A 27,997-nucleotide genomic window follows, 5' to 3' on the forward strand; every position below is an offset into this window, starting at 1 on the left:
TTGGTGAACCTTAAAGTTACGAATGATCATACGTTTGAATTTAGGATGAGTGTTTTTCGAAAAGAAAATAGTAGACTTGGTGAAGTTAATCATCTGCCTCGAAGCTAAACAGAAGGTATCCAAAATATGCTGAAGAGAAGTGATATTAACTAGGGAGTTCTGACCAAAAATGATGCAATCATCAGCGAAAAGAAGATGCTTAATAGTAATATTGGTTTTGGAGATAGGAAAACCTTGAAAAGGCGTGGCATTACCATTGGTTTCAAGAAGACGACTGAGACCTTTCATGGCAAGAGTAAACAGGAAAGGAGATAGAGGATCGCCTTGCCTTATTCCCCTACTTACATTAAAACTAGGGCTAGGACGACCATTAATAAGAACCGCCATAGTCGAGGTAGAAATGCAGGTGTGAATGAGGCTAATCCACTTAGAGTTGAACCCCATCCGTCGCATTATGGTTTCTAAAAAATTCCATTCAATCCGATCGAAAGCTTTCGACATATCCAGCTTAAGCGCAAAATAGCTCTTCGATCGTTTGATGAGTTTAAAGGAGTGAACCACTTCTTGGCTGATGATGATGTTATCAGTTATCTGCCTCCCGGGAACGTAAGCAGCTTGAAAAGGCGAAATAATATCGGGAAGCACAAGTTTAAGGCGATTAGCCAAAATCTTGGTGATGATTTTATAGGTGGTATTCATAAGACTAATGGGACGATAGTCAGCCGTGGTCTGAGGGGTTTTGGTTTTAGGGATGAGACAGATATGAGCATGATTGACCTGCTCAGGGAGATGAGTATGAATAAAAAAATCCGAAACTAGCTTGATGATATCTGCCTTCACAGTATCCCAATTAGTTTGATAGAAAAGAGGTGGAAAACCATCTGGCCCCGAGGCCGAATCAGCTTTAAGCGACATGATGGAAGCATAAATTTTCTAATCCGAAGGAACGCAAGTAAGGGCAAGATTAGTATAGTCGGTAATTTGTTCTATGAAAAGATCCAGTAATTCATCAGAGATAATCGAATCTGAAGTAGTGGAAATGTTACAAAGGTTGGTAGAGAAGATGTTAGCAATATCTAAGGCCTCCTGAACCCAAGTACCATTGTTGTCCTTAATAGCCGTAATACGGTTCTTCCGATTCCGATTAATAGCTTTAGCATGGAAAAATTTGGTGTTTTGATCACCAAGATGGATATTGTCATTCCTAGATTTATCTTTCCAAAGGCTCTCAAGCTGATTATAGGCTTCTTCTAATTGATGATTTAAATCGTGAACATTCTCACAACTATCAGCTTGCTGAAGAGCCTCAGTAAGATTACGAATCCGGGTGTCTAGGTGACCAAACACATGTTTATTCCACCTAGCTAGATTAATCGCTAAATGGTTCAGTTTAGGTTGGATAGACTGGGGATTGGGAGGCCAGTGATCTCTGATAAAGTCACCACAATCCGGATGGGACATCCACGTCCTAATGAATTTGAAAGGACGCTTACCAAGATTAGCAGTAGGCGAGGTAGTCAGAAGAATAGGAATATGATCCGAACCAACTTCCGGCAGATGAGTAACCAGAGAAGAGGGAAAGTCCGTAAGCCATGAATGATTCGTGAGGGCTCGGTCTAACCTCTCTTTAATGAGATTGCCTTTAAATTGTATATTGGTCCAGGTAAAGGTGGTGCCCTTATAACCCGCATCCCTAAGGCCTAGGTTATTAATCCTCTGATTGATCTTAGTGACCTGGCCAGAAATCTCGTTTCTACCTCCCTCCTTTTCCGAAGGATGTAAAATGGTGTTGAGATCACCAATGACCACCCATGGGACCGTGGACTCTATCTTCTGATTACTAAGGGTAACCCAGGGGGTCATACGGTTTTTCCGATAAGGGCTTCCATAGAAGCCCGTAAGAACAAAACTGTTACCATTATCGTTGTGGGTACATCTAGTGTGAATCATATGATCATCAACATATATGGTATTGACCTCATAATCATTGGTCCAGTAAAGAACAAGACCACCCGCTTTATTTTTTGGCTCCACCACTACAAGATTATAATTGGCATGAAATTTGAGAATTTTATTAAGGTGATTAGTGGTGCTTTTGGTCTCTGAGAGAAAAATAAAGTCAGGTTTGTGGGTCTTAATTAACCTATAAAGATGCTTTCTATTCAAGTATTGCCCACAACCCCGAATGTTCCAAGCTAAAATGGACAAGTCTGGTTTTGGTTGATCCATGAAAATATCTAAAGGCCCCCCACCAAGAGATCAAAGAACAAAGGAGGAAACAGAAACGGATCCACAAACCAGGAAAAGAAAAAAGAGAGGAGAAACAACTAGGAATAATAAAAACGAGAAAACAATAACAAGAAAACTAAATTAACATTAACATAATAACTAGAATAGACATTAACATAAAAACTAGACAATCATAAACATATCACACAAAATATAACCATGAAGTTGCAACAAACAGACTAGTACTAGCTGCCAAAGGGCCAAAAGGGAAGCAACCTAACAAGAGTCTAAGTCGACCCTGTGAGTAGACTGCAGCTAAGCCTCTGATTCAACAAGGATCAAAGGCAAGCTCTATGGCTACTGGTACCAGGAAAGAACAAAAAGCGACTCTATCCAAGAACAAGGACTAAACAAAGGAAACAGAACAGAACAAACTAAAAAAACTAAACTTGCAACACAACAAACCACAGAAAAGATGGAGCTAGGTATTCTAAACTGGTGGGTTTACACCTTCCCCTTCTTCCCCTTGCACTTAGATGTTCAGACTGCGAGACAAGATCATCGACTCCTCAAGTAGAGTCTGAGTTTCCTGGTTATCTGAGAACATGGCTTGAATCTGGTTATCCTCCTCTGAGTACTCTGAGTACTCTGATGAACTAATGGAATGGTGACTTGCTTGATCACGGTTACGTTTTCCAGTTGGATTGAAGAGAAGGTGGGGAGGAGTGGGGTGATGAACAGGAGATGGAGGTGGGGCAAGAAGAATGGGCTCTACTGGATCAGGGGACACGATGATAGTATCATCCATAGTATCGTCCATTGGATCTGAGTCGGACTGCTCATCATCACCGGAGAAATAGTATTAAAGTGGAGAGGGACATCGATTCAGAGGATGTTCAACAATTCTACAGTGTTGGCAGATCGCCCCTGGAAATTTCTGGTAACTTATCTTGATCTCCGAAACCGTATCATTAAAAATAGGATTGATTACAACCAGCAGTGGTGATCGAACGTCATATAAGAACTGAATCCGAATGACAGGATTGTTTACACACCCTAGGTTACGAGGACGGATTTGGATAATCTTACCCATACTTCCAAATATGGCATCAAGATCAATTTTGTTCTGTATCGACTGCGGAATCCGATATAAAGTACACCATAAAGGCTCATAGAATAAGTCATCTGAGCCCTCTGTAAGTGGAAACTCAACCTGTTTGAGGACCAGTAGCATTCCCCGAAGAATCCAGGGCCTCCCAAAGTTGAGAGCATTAAGGACGAAGAGGCTTTTGGGTTTAATCAGAAACGTATTAATAGGACCTTGGGTTAGGGCATAATCACAGTCTCTAAAGAAACGAGACCGTGGATACAGAAGACTCTTGATGAAATTGAGGGAGGCCTCATAAGGATTGCACCATCTGGCAACAAAACCTTGAGAAATAGGTTGTAGTTCTGGTTTGGTTGAGGGTTTGTCAAAACGAATGGAAAGGCGACCACGAGAGGTAAGAGTGGATTGAGAGGCCATTGATATTGATAGGATGAAGAGAAAAAGGAAAAGTGGTAAAGTGAGGAGAGGATGGACTGAAGATTGAATGGTGGTGATTTAATAGGAGAGGGGAGGAGGAGCCGGACAAACCACTAAGGACGATAACCAGGAAACTCCAATAAACCATGATTATAATGCATGCAAGAGGATTGGGGAGAGGTCACCACCAGAGCAGCCTACTCTCGAGCTCCGGTGACGACTGCCCACATTCTAGAGAGAGAAATGGGGAGAAGAGACAAAAATAAGACCATACAACAAGGAGAAGATGAAAGACCTGCGTGAAAGAGAAACTAGGAGAAGAAAGAGAAAAGAAAGAGAGAGAGAGAGAGGGAAAGAGAGAGTAAATGTGGATTACCTTGATGGATATGCACTGGGACTTGACGGTTGAGTGTCCGAGACGTTTAATTCTGCCCTTCTGTCTTAACTCCGAGAGGAAATGCACCCAATCCTCGTTACTGCTGTCCTCGGGAAATAGATAGTTGTGGATCTTTGGGTGGATCCGCTATCTCGCCGATCGAGTCTCTCAACTGCCACTTTGAATGCTGATGCAAATAATTAGGGAGCCTCAAAAGTGATTATGAACTTTTCGACGGATCTAATGATGATGTTGTTTCTCGAGAGAGAAGATTTCACTCCCGAAGTAATTACGAGACAGAAAGAGGTTTGTGTGGAGGGTGATTACAGTGGAAGCGCCGCCGAGGAACGTGAAAGAGGAAGATGAAAAGGAGGAAGAAAAAAACCCTAGCTTACGTCACTCGGGACACTCTCTCTCCTCAAAAAATCTTCCCTCACCATCTTTCGACGAAGATGGTCGAATAATTCATGAATAAAAGAACTACTAACCCCTTTAATTGCATTATAAAATGTACAAACATAAGGTTTATTTATACAAGAGTTATTTCCGAAAATGACCCTATAGTTTATGATCAGCTTCCCGCTTGACTTCCTAGTTTATCAAAAAATATCACACGGCCCTTTCTTTTTTCCGTCCATAAACTGTTACTTTTCTAAAATAATTTAGAAATATCTTCATTTTAATTCTTTCACATCAACTTTCTTTGTTGCTTTCTCTCTTTAAAAAACTCAAGTCTATCCCATCATATATTTTTCTTCCCTAGATTTTCTTCCTATATATATGTGGATGAGATGCTCAACACCCTTTCGACGAAGATGGTCGAATAATTCATGAATAAAAGAACTACTAACCCCTTTAATTGCATTATAAAATGTACAAACATAAGGTTTATTTATACAAGAGTTATTTCCGAAAATGACCCTATAGTTTATGATCAGCTTCCCGCTTGACTTCCTAGTTTATCAAAAAATATCACACGGCCCTTTCTTTTTTCCGTCCATAAACTGTTACTTTTCTAAAATAATTTAGAAATATCTTCATTTTAATTCTTTCACATCAACTTTCTTTGTTGCTTTCTCTCTTTAAAAAACTCAAGTCTATCCCATCATATATTTTTCTTCCCTAGATTTTCTTCCTATATATATGTGGATGAGATGCTCAACACAAAATTGGTGAGAGTAATACTAAATCTGATTCTTCTTCTGTAATAATAATAAGAAGAATTGAAGGGAAACAAACAAAAATTGGGTGTTAAAGACAGTTTTATAAAATGAAAGTCATTTTTGAAAGATACGGGGCCAACAAAGGAACTTGTCACAAACTAAGGGGCCAAAAGAAATAACCCTAGATTTATTTATCTGATCTCCCTCTGTGATGAACTGCCTATACTAGGCAGGATCTTCCTATAGCAAATGCAACATTTACCCTATCTACAAATAGTAGTAATTAAAAAGCTAGAAACTAGGAAATTTGTTCTCTAACAAAAAAGTTTAAAAGCTCACAAAAATGGCGGAGAACATCTTGGAGACAATAACCCAGCTCGAGCAACAACAATTAGGCCAACTCCCACTAACCCAGATCGATCAACAATTACCCCAAATCCCACTCACTCTTGGAATTCAGGAGATGAAATCATTGAAAACAAGGTTGAAATCAATCAAACAGGGAAAATGTAAAGCAAATCGATCAGAATCAAATCGTACTGAGAGAGATCTGATTGTAAGATGGGCTTGTACATTTTAAGTGTGCTCTATGCAAAATAGAGCAAGTACAAGGCCCATACCTATATGTCCCATACAATCAAGGCCCATAAAGGAGTGGGCTTAAGAAAGCTCAATCCAAGATAATCTATAAGCTTGAGAGGACACTTGTCTTGTGTCTACACCTAATGGCTTGTTGTTTGACACATAAGAGGATACTTGTCTTGTGTCTACACCTAATGGCTTGTTGTTTGACACATAAGAGGACACTTGTCTTGTGGCTACACCAAATGACTTGTTGTTTGACACATAAGAGGACACTTGTCTTGTGTCTACACCAAATGGCTTCTTGTTTGACACATTAAGGGACACTTGCCACCCATGTAGCTTCATATACAAACTCTATGATGGATTAGAGACTTGTATAAATAGAGATGGAGTTTAGAGAAAGAAGGCTAGGGGCTCTTGCTCTAGAAAGTCTAGTTCTTGTCCATCACTTAGAGAGCTAGAGAAGAGAAAGAGAAAAGAGTCTTCTTCATCTCTACTTACTTTACTCCATCTCATATAGAAGCAAGAAGGTTAAGGATTGAAAGAAGAGAAGATAGTTGAAGATAAAGATTAAATAAACCATCTACTACAATGGAGAAAGGTACATATACTTTATCTTGATTTTCTTTATTCCTACTCATGTATCTTGTAACAAGCATGAGATTCAAAAATCAAGGAATTAGTGTTTTCTATTGGTTGGTGTGATGAAACCAACATGAAATAGCAAACATGTGGTATCAGAGCCCATGGTTGATGAATCTCATGTTTGTTCTTGAAAGGAGGGTAGTTATTTATATAGATTTATAGTCTCATGCATGATTTAGATATGATCTTATTTAGAGAGATGTTAGTATATAAGCATGAGTTACTATTATGTATAAGAAGTTCATGCATGTGTATATTATGGTTATTTATGGAAAATACATCTCTAAAATTTTTTCCGGTGATCGGAGAAAGGTTTTCCGGTAGACCCTTAATTGCTTGTAGAGATTTGCAATTAAGTGTTAATATGTGTATTCATGTATTATTTTCTTCATGGAGAAAGGTGGAGGCAAGTTATGTCATAGTAGTTCATTATTTTATTACTTTGAAATTAACTAATATGATAAAAAAAAAATTGTGAAGATATGATTAAGGTTAAACCAATGTTTGGTAATTATTGGTTGCATGGTGAGAACTAATTAATGGTCATAGTTCTTACATACTTGCTACTACTCCTATGCACATGAATACATAATTAAAGAAAAATGAGTATGTGTGATTAATTAAATACCTTAGTGTTTGTATTTAGTGTGACTCATGATTTATTTAAATAAAATGAGATCTTAGTGAACAATAAATTATGTGTTTAACCATTATGAAAGATTGCCAAAGCAATCTATGGAGTAGAGAAACACATATGTTATAGTTCATTATAGTCTTATGCATGAAATGTTATGACATCATTTATTAATTGGTCGATTATTATTGTCTTATGATTTGTCCAAAGATGAATTACAATAATTAATCGATGTGTGGTATTGTATGACTTAGCCAACTTGGTTTGTGTTGCCCAAAGGTGACAAACCTTTTTGTGGTTAGATGATACAATAAATGAATGATTAATGATGATCACTTGTGTTGTTTGCACGTATCTCTTAATTTAGTCCCAAAGGATAAATTATGATGGTGCCATTTTTGTTTATAGGATAATTTGTTATCGATCCTTATATTTTTATTAGTTGCTTATAATATAATGTGATGGTTGATGTTTGCAGTTTCAGCTCCTATATCACTTCATTCGCAAGCTGCATCTGTTCCCATGCTCACAGGCTCAAACTTTTCTGAATGGAGTGAACATGTCAGATTCACCTTAGGTGTTCTTGACTTGGATCGCTCATTATTGTATGATAGACCCACTGCTCTTACTGTCTCTAGTAGTGTGGATTATAAAAACTTGTTTGAGGCCTGGGAGAGATCGAACAGATTAAGCCTAATGTTTATGCGAATGACAATTGCGAGCAACATAAAGTCTTCTCTTCCTCAAATTGATGATGCTAAGGAATTCATCAGGGCAATTGAGGAAAGATTTCGTGCTGCTGATAAGTCTTTAGCGGGCACATTAATGGCTCAATTAACTACCATGAAGTTTAATGGTACTAAGGGAATGCAAGAGCATATTATAGAAATGACAAGCATTGCAGCAAAGTTGAAAGGACTTGGTATGAACGTGGATGAACCTTTCATTGTTCGCTTTATTTTGAGCTCCTTGCCTCCTCAGTATGGTACATTCCAAATGAATTATAATTCACTGAAAGAACAATGGAATGTAAATGAACTCTCAAGTATGTTAGTTCAAGAGGAGACAAGGCTTAAGCAACAAGAAAGTTTTTCAGTTCATATGGTCCCTCAAGAAGTAAAGAAAAATAAATGGAAGCTAAAGAAAGGAAAGAAAATTAATTCACCAAAGTATGATGGACCTGCTCAAGTATCTCAGGGCCATATTCAGAAGAAGGTTAAATGGAAATGTCATTTCTGTAGAAAGAAAGGACATTTTCTAGCTGACTGTCCAAAACGTAAGGCTTGGTTTGAAAAGAAAGGTGAGCTTTTAGCTCTAACAAATTTCGAATCAAATCTTATTGAAGTTCCCTCTAATACTTGGTGGATTGATACTGGCGCTAATATTCATATTTTCAAAATAATGCAGGGATTCCTTACAAGCAGAACCCCAAGTCCGACTGAGCGTTTTATTTTAATGGGAAACGAGTCCCTTTCTGAAGTTTTAGCTATAGGCACTTATAGTTTGGTTTTAAATACTGGTTACATTTTAGGTAACTAGCGTTTTGATCTTGTTAAAAACTCTTCAGTTGTGGGTTCTGATATTGTAAGTGGTAAACTTTATAAAATCAGTCTTGATAATCAATTTGCAAAAACTCTTTTAACCCTGCCTTATATTGTTAATTTTGAAATTAAACGTAACAAGATTAAAGAAAATTCTGCTAACTTGTGGCATAAAAGATTGGGACATGTCTCGGAAGAAAGAATGGTGAGCTTAGTGAAGGATGGGATTCTTACGAACCTAGACTTCACTGATTTTGGGACATGTGTTGATTGTATAAAAGGAAAAACAACAACACACACCAAGATAGGAGCCACAAGAAGCAGAAATCTTCTTGAGATCATTCATACTGATATTTGTGGACCTTTCTCCACTTCTTTTCTATTGGTGGAGAGAAATATTTTATCACCTTTATAGATGATTTTTCACGTTATGGATACATATATTTGTTGCATGATAAATCTCAAGCGGTAAGTGTAGCTGAGGTATTTATCACTGAAGTTGAACGGCAACTAGAAAGAAAAGTGAAAATCATCAGATCGGATAGGGGTGGTGAATATTATGGCAGATACGATGAATCGGGTCAACATCCCGGTCCATTTGCCAAACTCCTTGAAAAGCTTGGCATTTGTGCACAATATTCAATGCCTGGAACGCTGCAGCAGAATGGTGTTGCTGAAAAGGCGTAATCGAACCTTAATGGATATGGTTAGGAGCATGATATCTAGTTCCACTCTACCCGTTATGTTGTGGGGAGATGCTCTTAAGACGACTGTATATGTCTTAAACCGAGTTCCCAGTAAGTCAGTTCCGAAAACTCCATTTGAGTTGTGGACTGGAAGGAAACCCAGTTTGAGACATTTGTATGTTTGGGGTTGCGCAGCGGAAGCTAGGATTTATAACCCAAATGAACAGAAATTGGATTCAAGAACAGTCAGTGGATTCTTTATTGGTTACCCTGATAAATCAAAAGGGTATAGATTTTATTGTCCTAACCATACAACTCGAATTGTTGAAACTGGTAATGCTAGATTCCTGGAGGATTTTGAGACTAGTGGGAGTCCTGAACCACGAAATGTGGTTATTGAAGAAGTAAGGGTAGCAGTTCCTATTCCCTTACACTCTGAGAAGATTGTTGTTCCTATTGGGAGTCATCACACTGATGATGCTAAACAACAAATGACTGACCCACAACCTCATAATCCAGTAGAGCTACGCAGGTCTCGGAGAATAAGAAAGCCTGCTATCTCGCCTGATTATTTGGTGTACCTTCAGGAATCTGAATACGACATTGGAACGAGTAAAGAAGACCCAGTTTCATTTTCACAAACAATTGAAAGTGATGATTCTTCTAAGTGGATTGATGCAATAAACGAAGAGTTGAAATCAATGAAACAGAATAATGTTTGGGATCTAGTTCAATTTCCTGAAGGGTGTAAGAAAATCGGGTGTAAATGGGTCTTTAAGACTAAACTCGACTCTAAGGGCAAAATTGAACGACATAAGGCCAGACTTGTTACAAAGGGTTTCACTCAGAAAGAGGGCATCGATTATCATGATACATTTTCGCCTGTATCTAAAAAGGACTCACTTAGAATCATTATGGCTTTGGTGGCTCATTATGATCTAGAGCTTCATCTAATGGATGTGAAAACAGCTTTTCTGAATGGGAGTTTAGATGAAGACGTCTACATGGAGCAGCCAGAAGGCTACTCAGAAGCAGGGATGGAACATATGGTGTGTAAGCTTAATAAATCAATATATGGACTTAAGCAAGCCTCCCGACAATGGTTCCTTAAGTTTAATGATACCATTACAGCTTTCGGATTTAAAGATAACATTGTTGACCAATGTATATACCAGAAGGCTAGTGGGAGTAAGTTCATATCTTTGGTTTTATACGTGGATGATATTCTTCTTGCCAATAATGATCTTGGTTTATTATATGACACCAAGAAATTTCTCTCTATGAACTTTGAAATGAAAGACATGGATGAGACAAACTTTGTTATCGGAATTGAAATTTTCCGAGATCGCAAACAAGGTTTATTAGGATTGTCTCAGAAGAAGTATATCGAAAGAGTTCTAGAGAGATTTGGCATGAAAGAGTGTTCACCAATCGAAACACCAATAATGAAAGGGGATAAGTTCAATCTCATGCAATGCCCACAAAATGATCCTGAAAAGAAAGGAATGGGAAATATTCCTTATGCCTCTGCCGTAGGGAGCCTTATGTATGCTCAGATTTGTACCCGTCCTGATATTAGCTTTATAGTGGGTATGCTTGGACGTTACCAAAGTAACCCAGGAATGGCTCACTGGAAAGCTGCAAAGAGCGTGATGCGGTACTTGCAAGGAACCAAAGATTATAAGCTTATTTTCAGAAGAACTGATAATCTGGAAGTAAAGGGTTACTCAGGCTCTGATTTTGCTGGATGTGGTGACAGCAGAAAGTCTACTTCAGGATATGTGTTTCTTTTAGCAGGTGGAGCCATATCCTGGTGAAGCATTAAGCAAAGCATATATGCGTCGTGCACTATGGAGGCTGAGTTCGTGGCATGTTATGAAGTCACGATTCATGCTTTATGGCTGCGGAATTTTATCTCAGGGTTTGGAACTGTCGACTCTATAAACAAGCCGCTGAGAATTTATTGTGATAACAACGCCGCAGTATACTTCTCTAAGAATGATAAGTATTCGAGCTCAAGGGGAAGCAAACACCTCGAACTCAAATATCTTATCGTTAAAGAGAACGTTCGAAAACATACAGTGATTATAGAACATGTTACTACTATGCTTATGGTAGCAGATCCATTAACTAAGGGTTTGAACACTAAGACATTTAAGGAACATGTTGCAACAATGGGTCTTAGTAATCCTTATAATGATATGGATTGAATAAGCATGAAGGTTTTCTATAAACACTTTTGAGATCTCGTGATATTATGTTTCTATATTCTTGTTTACTCATATATGCACATAATTGAAAATGAGTTGAAAAGCAACAAGAACAGTCTTAGAAAGATAGAAATTGTCTTGATAAGATTTCTAGCTGAATTGAAGCAAATCTAGTTATGTATATAGATTTGTAACTATACTCCTAATGATGATCATGATAGGTGGGTTGTTGTGTTGTGGTACATGGAAGGAAACGTGTCGTTTTAAGACGTGTAACCGCCATGACTCGCATTAACAACTTTCTTATTGATGATATTATGATGTACTAGATATGGATTGAGATGTTTTGTTAAAAATGCGCGCATGTCTGTTTTCTTAGTCTGAAGCCCTTAATCGAGTATTTCGAAAAACCAATTTTATTAAAAATAAATTTATTTTGTTTTGCCTTAGATTGTATGGGCCAAGTGGGAGAATGTAAGATGGGCTTGTACATTTTAAGTGTGCTTTATGCAAAATAGAGCAAGTACAAGACCCATACCTATATGTCCCATACAATCAAGGCCCATAAAGGAGTGGGCTTAAGAAAACTCAATCCAAGATAATCTATAAGCTTGAGAGGACACTTGTCTTGTGTCTACACCTAATGGCTTGTTGTTTGACACATAAGAGGACACTTGTCTTGTGTCTACACCAAATGGCTTGTTGTTTGACACATAAGAGGACACTTGTCTTGTGTCTACACCAAATGGCTTCTTGTTTGACACATTAAGGGACACTTGCCACCCATGTAGCTTCTTATACAAACTCTATGATGGATTAGAGACTTGTATAAATAGAGATGGAGTTTAGAGAAAGAAGGCTAGGGGCTCTTGCTCTAGAAAGTCTAGTTCTTGTCCATCACTTAGAGAGCTAGAGAAGAGAAAGAGAAAAGAGTCTTCTTCATCTCTACTTACTTTACTCCATCTCATATAGAAGCAAGAAGGTTAAGGATTGAAAGAAGAGAAGATAGTTGAAGATAAAGATTAAATAAACCATCTACTACAATGGAGAAAGGTACATATACTTTATCTTGATTTTCTTTATTCCTACTCATGTATCTTGTAACAAGCATGAGATTCAAAGATCAAGGGATTAGTGTTTTCTATTGGTTGGTGTGATGAAACCAACATGAAAGAGCAACCACTGATAGCTGAAATCAGCAAAACAAAACAAAACAAAACCTATCTGCTGCTGAGAAATAAATTGTTCACCAAAGGAGAAATCTGAAAAACAAAATCAAGAAATTGCAGAAAAAGGCACTCTATGGATTTTGACCTTCTAAGGTACTGATTTCAAGTGATTTCAAGTGATTTCAAGTGTTTTCAACTAAAACATTTGTTGAATTTGTAGTGTAATGTGTTACTTGTGATTGTAAACTTGTCTGTGTTATTGGTGTGCAGGGGAGAATAATGGTTGTTTCAAGATTCAAACTCTCAAATGGACAAACAAATATTTCTACAGAGTAACTTTTTGTTTAGGGTTTATATTTTAATGAATCATGTCTTTAGTTTAATGAATCTTCAATTTTAGTCTCTATTAGTTTAAGTAGAGAGAGGAAGTACTTATGGAATGTTTAAGTAGGGTTTATATTTTAATGAATCTCTGTTTCTAAATGTTTCTTTTCTATTAATTTGGGTTTATTTTAATTTAATGTGAGCATCATAGCTTTATTTGAGGATTTAGACCTAGGAATTAGGGCTGAATTGAACATATTGAGGGCTTGCAAGTAACTTTACTATGGGTACCTCAAGAACAAAATTTGAATATTAGGCTAGAGCAGATAACTGTGCTTATAGAAACAATCACATTATTTTAATGTTTCTTTTCTATTAATTTGGGTTTATTTTAATTTAATCTATTTTAATTTAATGTGAGCATCATAGCTTTCATTTGAGGATTTGGACCTAGGAATTAGGGCTGAATTGAACATATTGAGGGCTTGCAAGTAACTTTACTATGGGTACCTCAAGAACAAAATTTGAATATTAGGCTAGGGCAGGTAACTGTGCTTATAGAAACAATCACATTATTTTAATGTTTCTTTTCTATTAATTTGGGTCTATTTTAATTTAATGTGAGCATCATAGCTTTCATTTGAGAATATCTATGTTGGCAATCTATTATATAAAACACAATGGTGTTTTTTTAGCTTGACCGTTGATTTATCTCCGGATATTCACATCTCTTGGATTGTCAGCATAGATCTTCTCATCATAGGGTGGAAATATAACCACGTAATTAGTTTTGGTGGTTATATTTCCACCCTATGATGAGTAGATCTATGCTGATAATCCAAGAGATGTGAATATCCGGAGATAAATCAACAGTCGAGCTCAAAAAACACCATTGTGTTTTATATAATAGATATATATATATATATAATATTTCTTTGATATAAATAGGTACATATAACTGATAAAGAAAATAGAGCTTCTACTGGAAACGAAATACCATGCATCTAGTACCATTAGAGAGAAAACAACAAAGGAAGTCAATACGACGAAAATGAGTTTATGAAATGTCCATTGCAGTCCGAACTATATGACAATCCATTTGAAACTAGCAGTACCGACTAATCTATCAATCTTCTTTAGTATAGTGGGTATGCATGGACACTAATTGGACGGCGGGGCTTGATATTTTTGTAGCCTAAACAAAATCCGAAAATGGGGCCCTCTGTATTATACGGGAATTGAAATTTCCTCTTAGGCTCTCCTATCCCCAATGTCAAAACTATGGTCATTTTTTTACGAAGTCAATTCGGGAGTTTTAACAAACTCATTCGGTAACCCTCAATATGTTCAATTCAGCCCTAAATTTCCCGAACTTTGTAAGAACCTGAACATCTTTTCCAACATCCAAAAATTCATTCGGAAAGACATATGTAATATCATTCCCGTGGCTTTAATCTTGAATCGATTCATCACAATAGTTATCTAGGTTCACTTTTGTGATGCTAATAGGGATCAAGAGAGGAGGTTATTCAAAATTAAAGCCTTCATTGAGTGACTTGAAAGGGAGAGGTAATTCTAACTCCCACATAATTGGAAGTCACGTGCCTACAAAATTCTTAATAATGAGTTTGTTAAAACTCCCGAATTGACTTCGTAGAACAATGACCATAGGATATCATATAAGATGGGGAAGAGATGTGTCTCCAAACAACAATAATGGTCATTTAAGTTCATCTAAAATAAAATAAAGTTTTTTTTTTTTGTTTTTTTTTTTTTGTTGAGAAACAGAGAAACAAAAGAAAGAAAAGAAATCCTAAACCAAAGGAAAAGCCTCCCTAAACGTCTGATCCGACAGCCACATCCAATTTCCTTCATGCATTCTGCCCCATTTTGCTAACTGATCAGCCCTCATATTCCTCTCTCTCGGAATGAAAGTAAAGCCCACTTCACCAACCTCAACTGCCAGCTGATTGATAATAAGCATAAGATTCTCCGATTGCCAGTAGACTGTCGATTGTTGATTGTTTATGCGCCTAATAATATTTAGGTTGTCACTTTCGATCCGGAGACAATGGATGTTGTTATGTTTAGCCCACTCCAACGCCTTTATGATAGCCCAACATTCACATTCTTCAGCATTTTGCCCTTTGATCAGGTAAGCTGCCGCTGCCTTAAACGATGACTGCTCATCTAACATGAAACATCCAGCTCCAGCTACCTCCGTGACGTCCGTGAACGAGGCATCAACTTGTATCACCACGCATGAGGATGAAAAGTGGCTCGGCTGTTCGGTGACTTGCATTACATCGTTATCACTACTGAGACTGATAAGCCTGGGGGAGCTTCTGATCCTGTTAATCATCGTCTCGTGCGTAGTATGAGATTGAGCTAAACATTTCTCACACCTAGCCTTCCAAATATGCCACAGAACTGTTGAGAATAAAACCTGTGCGTCTGTATCAATATCCTTCCCTGAAATAATCCACTCCTGCAAACTGTGTATATTTTCTGAAATGATATTAAATAAAAACCATACAGATTTAGCGAATTCACAATGTAGCATCACATGGTTAATGGTTTCCCTGTCATTGCAATATCCACAGTTAAAAATGCCTCCAATGAATTTACCTATTTTGTCTCGCACTGGGAGGCAATTGGTACAACATTTCCACTCAAATAGTTTTAGCCTAGATTGCAAGTACATTACATACAAAACATCAGTTTTACACATTACACTATCGTAAAGAGTTTACTATTTGAAATAGTTGAAAATACTTTAGTTTGTTGGCAAATAATTTAACATAACTATGACATTACAAAAAAAAATGATACAAACCGTCTAAAAATAAAACTTAAATTAAATAAAAATAAAACTTAAATTAAATGTATCTTTAGCAGGAGGACGGAAATTAAAACGGTGAATTCTTGTTGTACTAACTTTATTATATTACTGCAATAACAACATTAATGTTATGGATTATCAAGAACTTGCCTACCATTGAAAGAGAGACAATGTGGGAAGTTGGAAACGGTCAACAAATTAACATATGGTTAGATAGGTGGGTTCCTGAAACAGAATTCCTCAACATTACCTCTTCTAACAATGCTATTCAAACTGCAAACCAGCTCATACATAATACCTATCCACCTGAGTGGAACCAATCGTTAATATCTCAGTTGTTCACAGACGAGCTAACTCATAAAATCACTTCCATTCCTATTAGAATTAACACTACAGATAATGTAAACTGGAACCTCACTAAGGTGTTGTTTGTTTTTTTATCTGTGTCTGAATTTGAAATTGTTGAATCTGAAATTGCTGAATGGTTTTATAAGTTAGTATGTTTGTTTTTCCATCTAAATTATTAAGTCTGAAAATTAATCTTTTACATATATACCCTTATTTGGCACTCTAAACAAACAAAGCCTAAACTCTAATTTCTCACTCCTTTGGTTGCAACAAAAAAAAACAAAACCTAACCTAACCTAAACCCTAATTTATCTCTACCGTCCCTATCTCTCTCAGCCTCCCTCTCATTGCAATAAAATGAAAACCAAAACCTAAACTAAACTAAACCCTTATCTCTCTACGGTCTCTCTCTCTCAGCCTCCCTCTCTCTAACAAATGGAACTCTGACGATGGAGATCCGGCAATGGAAGTCCCTCTCTCTCAGCAAGTGAATCCCTCTCTCTCTAACCGATCTTTAGTTTCTCTCTCTTTCTCTCTTTCTAGATGGGTGAGTGAAACCTTCTCTATCTCTCTCTACCGATCTTTAGTATCAGTTAGGATTTTGGTTGTGGTGACTATAGGTTTCTGTTAGTGGTGGTGGTTTCTTCCTGTGGTGGTGGTTTATCTGGTGGTTGGATGGGCGGTGGCTTGTTCCAGTGGTGGTCGTGATTTTTTCTGGTGGTTGTTTGAATGGTGGTGGTCTCGTTGTCAACTTGTTCCTGTTCCGGTGGCGGTGGTGGTATGTTCCGGTGGTGGTTTTTCCGGTAGTGGTGGTAAAAGTTTGACCATATGAGAATATTTTTAATTTTGTGGGGCTATTAGTGTCATTTAACTCATTTCAGATTTGGGCTTTTGTATTCAGACTTATTTTGAAGTCTGAAAAATGTGGCTTACTTTTCAGCCTATTCAGATCTGGACTCCATTCAGCCAACATTTCAGATTTTCTTAAATAACAAAAACAAATATCTGAAATCTGAATTGGGGTAAATTCAGATTTCAGATCTGAAATATTTTAAAAAACAAACAACACCTAAGTCAGTGGTTTATTCAGTGAAATCCATGTACAATTCTCTTACATTGAATCATCAACCTGAGATGCTTGAGTCTGAATATTGGAAGAAGCTATGGGAAGCTTACATGTGCCCCTAGAATTCAACTTTTTCTTTGGAAATTATCAAACAACTCATTGCCAACTGCTGAAGTGTTATCCAAGTTCATTCATCTAGACTCCAGCGGTACCTGTAGCTTATGCAAATGTCAATATGATGGTTGGAAACACCTATTGTTTGAATGTCCCTTTTTCAGAGAAGTGTGCTTTAGCCTTCCCATAACTGTTAGAATTGAGGTATTCTAGAGGGACAACTTTATTGACTGCATGAAGCTACTGTTGGCCCAAGGTGATGAATTTCAGGAAACTTTCATACATATTATAACAACTTGGTGGATCATATAGAAAACAAGATGCAAGACTATTTTACAGTCCCAGACTCCATCTGTATCCTCTTGTATATAGAGAATCAAAGCTTTTTGTGTCAGCTCAAATTACTCTCATTATGAAGAATAAGATTGAGTCGCCTCCTAACATACAAAAAGATTGGACTCCTCCTCCAAATTTCATCAAATGCAACTTCGCTATTTCTTTTTCCAAGGTGTCTGCTATGCGAATTTTATTTCATGATTCTCTATCTACATGTATTGTAGGGAAATCCTCGATCATCCGATGTAGGACAGTAGACGAGGGGGAAACTATGGCTGCACTACAAACTAGATCAATGGCTGAAGAAATGAATTTTGTGAACCTGATGGTGGAAGACGATTCTAATCATGTTACTATGGCAATCAATGGAGATTTCAGTGTTGCTCACTGAACTAGTCATAGCACCATTTGCAACATCAAAGCTTTACGTCCATCTTTTGTTAATTTCATTTGTAAATTTGTAAATAGGTCAGCTAATTGCAAAGCCGATGAACTTGCTAACCAAACTAGACCTTTGAACGATTCCTAAGAATGACGGTTGGTTAGGCCTTCTTTTAGTTGAATTGTCTCTTCTTGTATACTTCTTTTGAGTTAATGGAATCGTTTTTTTTTTAAGGAACATAAATAAACACATTCTATTTAATAAATGTAGAGAGAACTGGGGGATAGGCGGGTAGGGTGAAAGAGAGTGACCGAGAGAGAGAGAGAGAGAGATGAAAACGGAGCAGTTAAAAACATGTGTGGAAGTTAAGTTTTTTTTTTCCTGTTGCAAGGTCAAAATTAGGGTTGATTTGATGAAACATTTCAAATTTTTGGTGGAGCCCATATGGTGAAAAGTAAAAAACAAATGAAAAGATGATCCAGCGCACTTTAAGTTTGGGCCTTTTCTTATGTTAGTTGGTTTTGGGCCTAGATTGAAAAAACTAACTGGTCATAAAGATTTGTAGGCACCTTCTTGAATGTGGCCCATTGGGGCAGAAGCTTTGGGCAAGGCTGGCCCTGACTAATTGATTAATAAATGAGATTTCAAACAATGAATTGGAATTTCATAAGGACCTAGAAAAAACTTAGAGGAGAGAAATAAGACTTATCCACCATGTAACTTTATGATTGTTATCACTAATGAATGAAAGTATGGTATTGCTCAAAAAAAAAAGGAATACGGGAATGTAGTGTCCGAATTAAGATTCTCCCGTTATACAAAAATTTAGCCGACAACTTTGATGTCACCAAATGACTGCTTCAAATGTTTATTTTCATCATGTAAGTGTTACCCTTCATTATTGTACTAATAACCAAGACACATATAAGAATGAATACATGACATGATTTTGTGCTCCTGCTCACCAGGAGCAGCTGCATCATGATTTCATCTATCACTCAATGCATTTCAGTTTAACTTAGTTTTTTGAGACACTCAATTTTTTTTTCCTTGGTAACAAGTAAAACAATAAAACCAAAACTATTGCCTCAATCGACAAATAATTTATTAACACTAATCAGCAAATGTAAAGAAACGGCATGTGCTGCTCTCTGCATGTCAACGGCAGAGAAGAAGACTTCGGCCTTGAGACGGGTAAGGTCGTTTCTATTATTCTCTGAAAAGGAGAATAATCTTGGCTTCTCTGTTCTTCCCGTTCTTTTTCACAAATTGTCCTTTCCAGCAGCATATCATCAAGATCTTCCAACTCTATACTCTGGAATAGGTTCTTTCGGCGTTTTCGAGTAAGAACATCATCAAGGCCTCGGATAAATAGCTTAACCTTCTCCGCGATCAATTTCACAAAGCAATGTTGAATAACAAGGTGTATATATTCTTCTCTGTTGATACTATACACACCCATCGTTGTACCTCCAGCACATAACTCCACGATTTTCCTCCCAAAACCAGACTCATCTACTTCTTCAGTTTCCTAGACAAATGTTAATCCCAAACCATCTGAATCTATAAACTTAATATCCATTTCCAGAATATCTTTGCAGCTTTTATACATGTATGGATCTGCATCCCGCACATCTTCCAAAGTTATTATAGATCTTCCGGCTAGTTGCAGGAAAAACAAACGATCAAATCCAATGCCTATTTGTATGTCGTGCATCAATGCTAAAGCGACCACTCGACCACAGAACCGATAATACTCAAGTTGTTGAGAATCTGCTTTTGCTGCAAATAGAGAGATTGACTAAGAGAACTGTACTATAGGGTTATATAGCGAAAAGGCTGTAAATAAGCTCTAGAGAATTAAGTTACACTAACGGCATTAAAAGAACTCATTTCTTCTCCAAAATCCAATTTTCCAAAATTGGATTGTTTACTGCTAGTCCCATTTACATTTCTTCCATTCACCATTGAGTAAAATCAGTATGATAACACCTAGAACATCTTGATTTCGTTAACTTATATGCCCTAGGAGTTGATGAAAGACCAGAATCTCTTTGCCTATGAAGAGAGATAAATTCTTCTAATGTCTCGAGTTTAACTTGATTCGGTTAGATTAAGTTCATTTAACCTCTACCTGTCATTAGCTTAAACTTAATTGTCGTTAAGCTGACTCCCACTAAATGAGTCAATGTTAGTCCACGAACCTCCTCAAAATAATAAAAAGTCACACCAGTTTCGCAAAATCTAGAATTTATTTACAACCCTTCCGCAAAATAATCCTAAAATATAATTTGACAACAACATAAAGAGTTATTCGAAAGGTTGAATAAATGTAGAAGTCGTGAACATACCTCTGGTAGGATAGAGTCTCTGAGGGTCATGTGGGCATGATACGAACAAAGAATCCTGTTGAGTGAATATATGTTGGCACACCAAGAGAAGCCACTCCCTGAGAATGCCATAACCTGCATGAAGGGCTGCCTCATTTTTGAACTGAGGGTTGATTCCATTCCGCAACAAAATGGGGTTCACAAGCCCAACATGTTCAAAAGAATCAATGAATAACTTTGACCTGTCAATGATCACCTTCATCGTCTGTGGGTGATCACAACCATTCTTAACCTGATCCGAGAACATCATAGCTATCAAATGTCTCCGAGATTTATCATATAATAAACTCTTATGTATAAGGAGCCATTGATGATCATCGCCTCTCTGTGAATTCATAATAAGGTTATTTATTGAAACTTTGTGAGAATACAAGCAAGAGGAGAGGTTCTTTTCTGCAGGATGATACAACTTCGAGATCTTATCTAATTACTTGAGAATCAAGAGATAATAGGACCACCCCTGATTGAATCCACATTCAGTACATCTTGTGTACTCAACTCCATCATCCATATAAGTCAGACCAAGATCAATGTTGTTGAGCAAGTCATTAAAATCATCGTAAAATGGTTTAATCTCTTCCACATAATACGGCTCGCTCACATCCAAAGCCACCAAACGAAGCAAGTCCAGTGATAGATCATTCTCTCCCATATGTTCCTCAATTTTCGTACACATAAGGAGTGTCAATATAGAGAACTCATCCACATCACTCTCAAATCGAGATTTTAACCCGAAAGGAACTCTACAGAAGCACGACTCTCTTATCATCTTCATATTCAGAAGCAACTTTCTTGTGACCTCCCTTACAAAAGGGTAAAAGTCACGAACATAGTTCTTTGGTGATCTATTCTGGAAGAATCTATAAGTGTTTCTAGGACCAATTGATTTCAATAGAGATTCAAGAGTTTGACAACAAGAGTAGTACAATAAACGTTCTGAAGTTGTTTTGTAATCACGAAGAATACCGCAAAATTCCAAAATTGTATTAGCAAATCGATGTTGAATGGGTATGGGAAAGGATTGAATGTTAGGATAGAGAAATAGTCTAATTGCTTCTTCGGCTATCTCTTTATTATTTTTTATGGGGGATTGGTACAAATAGAAAAGTTGGTAATGCATTCCGTAGTAGTCAAATAACATCATATGTTCTAATTTCTTACGATTTCGAGGTGTGAGCTTTAAGTATTTATTAATACCTGATAAAACGTATTTTCCTCTAGATTCATCATCGTCGTCACCACCGTCAAGTAGACATGAAATTGAAGCATCTAAATTTCTCAGGACTCGTGCTGCTTGTTTATGGGACTTTCGAGCTAAAAGGTATTCCGTAACAGTGTCCAAAACATCATCAAAACTTTCACAATCACTTATATAAGCAATCAATTCTGATTCGGTTTTTAAAAATTCGTGGTCTTCCATCCTCTCTGCTATAACATAAAAAAAAACATCAAACTTTTTAACACAAACAGTAGCGGAAAATTACTTCTTCAACCCGAGTCTGGTTATAAGAAAAAGATCAAACTTTTGCCACGAACAGTTTAGGAGAACTATTTCTTCTACCCAAATCTGGTAATATAAGGAAAAGATCCAACTTTATGAAAATTATTTATTCTACCCAAGTCTGGCTATATAAGAAAAAAGATAAAAATTTTATTGAATTTAGAAACAGAGTTGGACAGAGTATGTGTACTAAAAGAAGAAGGTAAAGAGTAATTCGTTTGTTAATCTTACCTCCTTGGATTATTAGCCCTAAGATTATTTTGAACGAGAAGCCCTCTCTCTCTCTCTCTCTCTAGAACGGAGATTCGATTGTTTATTTTATGGAAAAGGACGGTAGTTCTCCAGATCCAAGTTTGTCAAGGATCAGGAATTCCCTCGGGTGAAGTTCTACTAGCGCCTCCCCAACTTGCTACTAGCCACTCTCCCCCCCCCCCCCCCCCCCCCCGGCAAGGAGTAGGAAAATAATTGGGTCTCCGTGCAACTCTCTCAGTGAACTTAAATGATAAACATATAGTATTCTCTGTAACGATGGACTCCCTGATAATGCGTCACCAATATAAACTCTACTAGCAAACCTAAACTCGTTGAAACTCCATTAACAAGTCTCAACAAGCTCGGTTTCAGATCTAGGTTTTTGGAGTAAATGAATTTAGAGAGGGACAGATGAGAATTCAGTGGTTGGATATACAAGATTGCTAACATTTACCTAATAATTCAACAACTCAAAATACCCCATGGAACACAGCTGCTGCTGCGAACCATTTCCTCTCTTCCTCAAACTCATTTTTACCCCAATTAACATCTGAACTACCCTTTGAACTACCCTTTGATGAAATAACAGGTTCTCTGAATTCTCTATGGGGTTTTGAATCACAAGAGATAATCCAAAACTGATTCTCTTTTCCGGCCTGATTATCTGATGTTCTGTTGTCTTGTCCATAGGAGCTGCTTTAGCTTCACTTTCTTAGGTTATTTTAACTTGCATTAACACAAACTTTAAGTTGTTTTTTCAAGAGGGGAAGTCAGCAAAGGTATCCAATTATCAGTCCAAATGTTGATCTTGTTACATTTGTGAACTTCCAAAGCCCAAGTAAGAACTAATGAGGTCAACATTTTCCCTGATTGACTGACAATCCAGCCCCTACTAAAGTGTCTGATAATGCCCTAAATTAGATCGAAAGGACTGAATATCTGAAAGGAAAGAACTAAAGCTTGACATAAATTTACAAGAGAAATCTAAGAACGTGACATGATTTTGAGAACCAAAAGATACCTGCATTGTTCACACGCAATTGAATGAAACAAATTGGAGAAACAAGTATATCTAATGAGACTTCATAAAAACTGAATTCGTATTTCACTCGTCATCATACATAGATAATTAGATATAACATCAATAACAAGTTCAATGTTTTTTGCAGCGCCTAATCTCAGTCAAGCTTATCATCCTCAGCCGCAGTTGCTTTCGTGACATTAGTAGCCTCGCTCAATTCTGGAACATGCTTTAAGAGGGGATCCTCTACCTATAAAGAAAAGGAATCGAAATTTAACTTCAATCTTAAACGTTTAACATAGTAAAACGTATGATCTTTTGCTTTCCTTCTGGTGGTATTAGAATGGCTGGGAATTAGAGTTTGTGAAGTAGACAAGTCTCGAGCATTTCATTCTACGCAAGACCAGTTTCATGAGTGTTCGGCCCAATAAGTTCTAATGGTCTAACATGGTACCAGAGCTAGTGTTTTACTAACTTCAGGCCAACCAGGAGGGAAGCACCCAGCGACTTCAACCCTTGCGTTGAGGGGAGAAATTAGCGTTATCCCACATTGTCTAAGCATTAGAATTAGCGAAGTACGTAAGTCTTTCGCATTCTTTTCGTTTCAAGCCGGTTTCCAAAGAGAGTTGCATCCAATGGGCTCTAACCATCCGTTCTCGAGTGTTTGAACTCGAAAAATATGCATTATAACATTGTGATGCAGTACAAATATATCATATAATCTAACAATTCTTTTAAAGATCTCGACTCGAACTTTTCGTGGTGAATAATTCAAATTTTCATCTTTCAAACAAATCAAAACTACTACTGGGAATTCATAAATTTTAAGGGCAGCAATTTAAGAACTTACTTTATTTTCCTGGTTAGTTACAGGCTTGTATGGACAAGAGGGAGGAACTCTCTCTGGTTTCCTGTATTCCCAACCTAAAAGCCTATAGATTTTCGCCTGCAAAGAAAAGAAAAAGAGAAACCCTAAAATTCCAGAACTGATTAAAGATAAATTCAAGGAAAATTTTTAACAAAAACCCTAAATAAATAAAAAATTAAAAAAGATGCATCGATTCAGATGTAAAATTGAGGAATTGAAGTTGAATTGATCTATTAATTTCTCAACTACTACCATGAATATATCAAAAAGTAATGGTAAGATGTTGATTATTGGGATGAGAAAGAGAGGGACCAAACACATCACACAAACCTGCAAAAAAAGAACAGAAAGAAGATCGATTATTCGATTATACAGGTCAACCAGTGTAGAGAGAGAAAGATAGGATCAGAGAGATAGAGAGAGATTTACCATCTTGGCTGGGGTTTTGAGGGTTTCTTCTTCTTCTGATTCTGAAACGGAAAGGGGAAAAACTTGAGAGATCTTCTTCGTCTGTTTCGTTCGGTTGAGCAATTCAGAAAGTAAAGCAAGGTCAAGTTTGGGTAGAGGTCTTCTTTACCGAATAGGATTATATTTGTTTACCTGTTTTAATTGAGGTGGACGTCCCCGCCCTTTTTAATGGTCCACTATGTAACAACGTCACCTCACATTTTTTTGGTGGTCAATATATGGACGACCAATTTTTATATATGGACAACTATTTTATGTGGACAAATAAAAAAGATTGAAATTTTTATATGAACAACAAAATTTAAGGGGACATCACTCTATTATTTTTCAATCTTTTCTTTTAAGAATTAGAGATTTTATCCTAAGTCCTTTCTCTTTTCTTCTATAAACCCTAGACATTCTTCTTCTTCATCACCCACAAATTTGTAGAGAGAGAAACCTTGGAGAGACATTGTATTTTTGGATCAAAATCTATTTCTCTTTTCTTCCAATTTTGTTCTTCTTCATGAACCTTAGAACTCACTAGAATAAAACAAAAAAACTTAGAAAACTGAATTTTTGGATCAAACAAATCCGCCCGTGTTTCCTAAAAAAATTGCATTCAACATCGTCAACAACTACCCACAATGCGACTTCTCCTTACATAATCCGCCAAGTGGGTCTCTCATTTTCTTTGAATTCCATAGCTGGACTGTTTTTGCTGGTGTGGCATTTTCTGATGTTGAAGGGTCACTAACAATGGCTGGAACCCCAAGACAGTTTTAATGAGGACGATCATTATCATGTGTGAATGGATGACAACCTTTCTCGTATGATGTGCACTGAAGTAGGACTCCCTTGTGGCCTTGTGAAGGAAATCTAAACATATGTTATTACTTACATCTTTCCTGTTGGTCTTAACAAAAAAAAATACATCTTTCCTGTTGGCAACTAAATGAACGACCTAGTTAGAGAAAGAGATATATTGGTAATGGTTGATTATGGAAGAATAGAAATTAGGTTTTTTTTTTTTTTTTTAATTAATGTTTTTGTTATTGGTCCACAAATTAGTAACTATTACTAATATTTAAGATTTTATGAAGTTGTCCCCTTATTAAATCAAAGTCAAGTAAACCAAACATAATTGGCTCGTATCGGGTCCAATAATAGTTGTCCATATAAGAAAATTGGTTGTCCACGTATTGCCCACCATTTTTTTAAGTCATAAAAAAAAAATTTATCCGTTGTGGAAATCGGAAATTCTTCTAATTTCGATTGCTTTTCTTCCTTCGATATATATTTTTTCACATTTTTCGGGAAAGAACTTCCCTTGGATTGATCCTTGCTACTTAGAGTCGATCGGTTTTGCATTTTGGGGTCAGGAGAGTTGAGCTCAGAGTTCTTCTGTCAAGCCTGTACTCTGTCACTCTTTCCTCTCTGAGGGGATGCACTGAAGCTGATTGGCTAAAGAGATTTTCCCTTTTGACTGTAGAGCGACATGTTGTTCACAAAGTTGAGATTTTTCAGGTTCCCAGTAGTTCGAATTGAACGTCTTGGCCTCATTCCCATCCATTGGTTTCTAAAGCCCTCATGACGTCTTTCCTATCAACCAAGGTTGGCTTTACTTTACCCCCCGAATCGAACCATACTCACATTTGTCTTATCCCGAAATCTTCGACCCCCCAGATTCCAGCGGATTATAGACCTATTAGCCTCCTTAATACGACCTATAAAATTATTACGAAAATCGTAGCGGATAGATTTAAAGTCACCCTCAATGATATCATTAATCCCCTCCAAGCAGCTTATGTCCCGGGTAGGCAGATTTCAGATAACATAGTCATAGGTCAGGAGATCATTCACTCCATGAAGAAGATGAAAGGAGGGACTGGATATTTTGGTTTAAAGCTTGACATGTCGAAAGCCTTCGATAGAATAGAATGAAATTTCCTTACAGACATCATGAGAAAGCTAGGTTATGCTGAGCATTGGATTAATATGATTCATAGATGCATCTCTACAGCCTCCATGTCAGTGCTCATTAATGGTCGCCCTGGACCTATTTTCCACCCTTCTAGGGGCATCAGGCAGGGTGATCCCCTCTCCCCTTTTCTCTTCACTCTAGCCATGGAGGGCCTTAGTAGACTGATCATAGCAGACGCCGGAGCTGATTCCTTTATGGGTTTTCCGGCTAACAACTCTAGCCTAACGATCTCGCATCTCCTCTTTGCAGATGACTGTATTATTTTTGGTCGTAACTCTATAGATAATATTCATATCCTCAAAAATATTCTTAATACTTTTAGTGAGTCTTCTGGCCAAATGATCAACTATAAGAAATCCAATATTTTCTTCTCCAAAAATTCTCACCCGAAGTTTAAGCGTATTATTATGCGCTCGCTAAAGGTTAAATATGCTTCAGCGTCGGATAAATATTTAGGGGCGCAGTTGTTCATAGGAGCTAATAAGACTAGAGCGTTCAATGATATTCTTATTCAGATCAAGTCCAAATTAGAGAAGTGGAATCACTCTTTCCTCTCTCAAGCTGGTCGAACGATAGTTATCTCAACAATCGTGGCTGCCGTACCCCGATACCAAATGCAATGCTTTGCCATTCCTAAAGACATATGCAAAAGCATTTCGACTTTGCAGAAGTCGTTCTGGTGGGGTAAGTCCAAAGGAATTTGTACGATACCTTGGTCCTCCATTTGCAAGCCAAAAGCTCTGGGAGGTTTGGGTATTCATTATCCGGAACTCGACAATAAAGCTATGCTCAGTAAGCTAGCTTGGAGGATGAAAGCGGATCCCAATGCTTTTTGGGTAAGATTCCTTAAAGCCAAATATTTCCCTAATAATGAGAACCCAGGTCCGGTTAAGCCACACCACTCTTGGATGTGGAAGAATATCAGGAAGCAACTACTCCAGATTGAAGATTACATAGCATAGGAGGTTCACAATGGAGAGAACATCAATATTTGGACTGATAGATGGATTCCTGACATCCATACTCCTCCTACTCATAATTTTGACCCTCCGGTGTCTAAGGTTGCCCAACTGATTAGTAATAACGAGTGGAATGAAGAAGCTCTTAACAACTATTTTGATTCCAACACTAAAAACCTTATTAAATCCATTCCCATTGATGTGGCGGGGATGGACCAAAGAATTTGGACGCTTACAAAATCAGGAAAATTTACAGTTAAATCCATGTATAAAATCCTTTGCACTAGTATGAACTCCCCCCATCCACCAAACCCTAACTGGAAATTTATCTGGTATCTCCCTACTATTCCCAGAATCAAAAACTTCATTTGGAAAATCTGTACAAAATCTCTTCCAGTGA

At 37.2% G+C, this 27,997-nt stretch overlaps 6 protein-coding genes and 2 long non-coding RNA genes across 9 annotated transcripts; 3 read left to right on the plus strand and 5 right to left on the minus strand.

The window, feature by feature from the left end:
* Positions 1-933: 933 nt before the first annotated feature.
* LOC147558207 (uncharacterized) lies at positions 934-2,229 on the minus strand. Its single transcript, XM_086658996.1, has one exon. It carries the CDS (start codon positions 2,227-2,229, stop codon positions 934-936), a length of 1,296 nt encoding a protein of 431 aa, XP_086515122.1.
* A 4,031-nt stretch (positions 2,230-6,260) lies between these two features.
* On the plus strand, positions 6,261-8,780 carry LOC147558208 (uncharacterized). Its single transcript, XM_086664567.1, has 3 exons — positions 6,261-6,479; positions 7,636-8,457; positions 8,565-8,780. Exons 1-3 carry the CDS (start codon positions 6,470-6,472, stop codon positions 8,597-8,599), a joined length of 867 nt encoding a protein of 288 aa, XP_086520693.1. The 5' UTR covers positions 6,261-6,469; the 3' UTR covers positions 8,600-8,780.
* A 3,640-nt stretch (positions 8,781-12,420) lies between these two features.
* LOC147558209 (uncharacterized) lies at positions 12,421-13,284 on the plus strand. Its single transcript, XR_015235458.1, has 2 exons — positions 12,421-12,916; positions 13,034-13,284. It is a non-coding gene; the product is annotated as an uncharacterized LOC147558209 (long non-coding RNA).
* A 1,616-nt stretch (positions 13,285-14,900) lies between these two features.
* Positions 14,901-15,818, minus strand: LOC147558210 (uncharacterized). The gene has a single exon (XM_086658997.1). The coding sequence runs from the start codon at positions 15,816-15,818 to the stop codon at positions 14,901-14,903; it is 918 nt and encodes a 305-aa protein (XP_086515123.1).
* Positions 15,819-16,543: 725 nt separating this feature from the next.
* On the plus strand, positions 16,544-18,440 carry LOC147558211 (uncharacterized). The gene is made up of 2 exons (XR_015235459.1): positions 16,544-17,089; positions 18,018-18,440. It is a non-coding gene; the product is annotated as an uncharacterized LOC147558211 (long non-coding RNA).
* A 582-nt stretch (positions 18,441-19,022) lies between these two features.
* On the minus strand, positions 19,023-22,554 carry LOC147558212 (uncharacterized). 2 transcript variants are annotated; one of them, XM_086659778.1, is made up of 3 exons: positions 22,298-22,554; positions 20,527-21,993; positions 19,023-19,957 (listed from the first exon to the last, which is right to left on the minus strand). In XM_086659778.1, the coding sequence occupies exon 2, from the start codon at positions 21,983-21,985 to the stop codon at positions 20,993-20,995; it is 993 nt and encodes a 330-aa protein (XP_086515904.1). In that variant the 5' UTR covers positions 21,986-21,993; positions 22,298-22,554; the 3' UTR covers positions 19,023-19,957; positions 20,527-20,992. The 2 variants fall into 2 exon arrangements, with proteins under 2 accessions (XP_086515904.1, XP_086515905.1); XM_086659779.1 differs by having other exon boundaries at positions 20,527-21,990; positions 22,298-22,480.
* LOC147558213 (E3 ubiquitin-protein ligase UPL5-like) lies at positions 19,293-20,815 on the minus strand. The gene is made up of 3 exons (XM_086658998.1): positions 20,527-20,815; positions 19,809-19,957; positions 19,293-19,706 (listed from the first exon to the last, which is right to left on the minus strand). The coding sequence occupies exons 1-3, from the start codon at positions 20,813-20,815 to the stop codon at positions 19,293-19,295; spliced, it is 852 nt and encodes a 283-aa protein (XP_086515124.1).
* Positions 22,555-23,319: 765 nt separating the features above from the next.
* On the minus strand, positions 23,320-24,772 carry LOC147558214 (uncharacterized). Its single transcript, XM_086659777.1, has 4 exons — positions 24,637-24,772; positions 24,460-24,537; positions 24,190-24,285; positions 23,320-23,589 (listed from the first exon to the last, which is right to left on the minus strand). Exons 1-4 carry the CDS (start codon positions 24,637-24,639, stop codon positions 23,497-23,499), a joined length of 270 nt encoding a protein of 89 aa, XP_086515903.1. The 5' UTR covers positions 24,640-24,772; the 3' UTR covers positions 23,320-23,496.
* Positions 24,773-27,997: the final 3,225 nt, after the last annotated feature.

This window comes from Eschscholzia californica, unplaced genomic scaffold, assembly GCF_041429995.1.
Source record: "Eschscholzia californica isolate CP2 unplaced genomic scaffold, dmEscCali1.0.p SCAF_2, whole genome shotgun sequence".
Taxonomy (NCBI): Eukaryota; Viridiplantae; Streptophyta; class Magnoliopsida; order Ranunculales; family Papaveraceae; genus Eschscholzia; species Eschscholzia californica.

What these genes read in the sequence shown, in the direction of transcription:
- LOC147558207 (XM_086658996.1), bottom strand. Translation starts at nt 2,229, where the DNA reads ATGGATCAACCAAAACCAGACTTGTCCATTTTAGCTTGGAACATTCGG.
- LOC147558214 (XM_086659777.1), bottom strand. An exon ending in TACTTTTTGATATATTCATG is followed by an intron (nt 24,286 to 24,459) that starts GTAGTAGTTGAG and finishes TTTTCTTTGCAG; the next exon opens with GCGAAAATCTATAGGCTTTT. An exon ending in TAACTAACCAGGAAAATAAA is followed by an intron (nt 23,590 to 24,189) that starts GTAAGTTCTTAA and finishes TTTTCTTTATAG; the next exon opens with GTAGAGGATCCCCTCTTAAA.
- LOC147558210 (XM_086658997.1), bottom strand. Translation starts at nt 15,818, where the DNA reads ATGTGTAAAACTGATGTTTTGTATGTAATGTACTTGCAATCTAGGCTA.
- LOC147558212 (XM_086659778.1), bottom strand. Translation starts at nt 21,985, where the DNA reads ATGGAAGACCACGAATTTTTAAAAACCGAATCAGAATTGATTGCTTAT.
- LOC147558213 (XM_086658998.1), bottom strand. Translation starts at nt 20,815, where the DNA reads ATGATGTTCTCGGATCAGGTTAAGAATGGTTGTGATCACCCACAGACG. An exon ending in GAGACTCTATCCTACCAGAG is followed by an intron (nt 19,958 to 20,526) that starts GTATGTTCACGA and finishes CTCTATTTGCAG; the next exon opens with CAAAAGCAGATTCTCAACAA. An exon ending in CTATAATAACTTTGGAAGAT is followed by an intron (nt 19,707 to 19,808) that starts GTGCGGGATGCA and finishes ACATTTGTCTAG; the next exon opens with GAAACTGAAGAAGTAGATGA.
- LOC147558208 (XM_086664567.1), top strand. An exon ending in GGCTTGGTTTGAAAAGAAAG is followed by an intron (nt 8,458 to 8,564) that starts GTGAGCTTTTAG and finishes AAAATAATGCAG; the next exon opens with GGATTCCTTACAAGCAGAAC.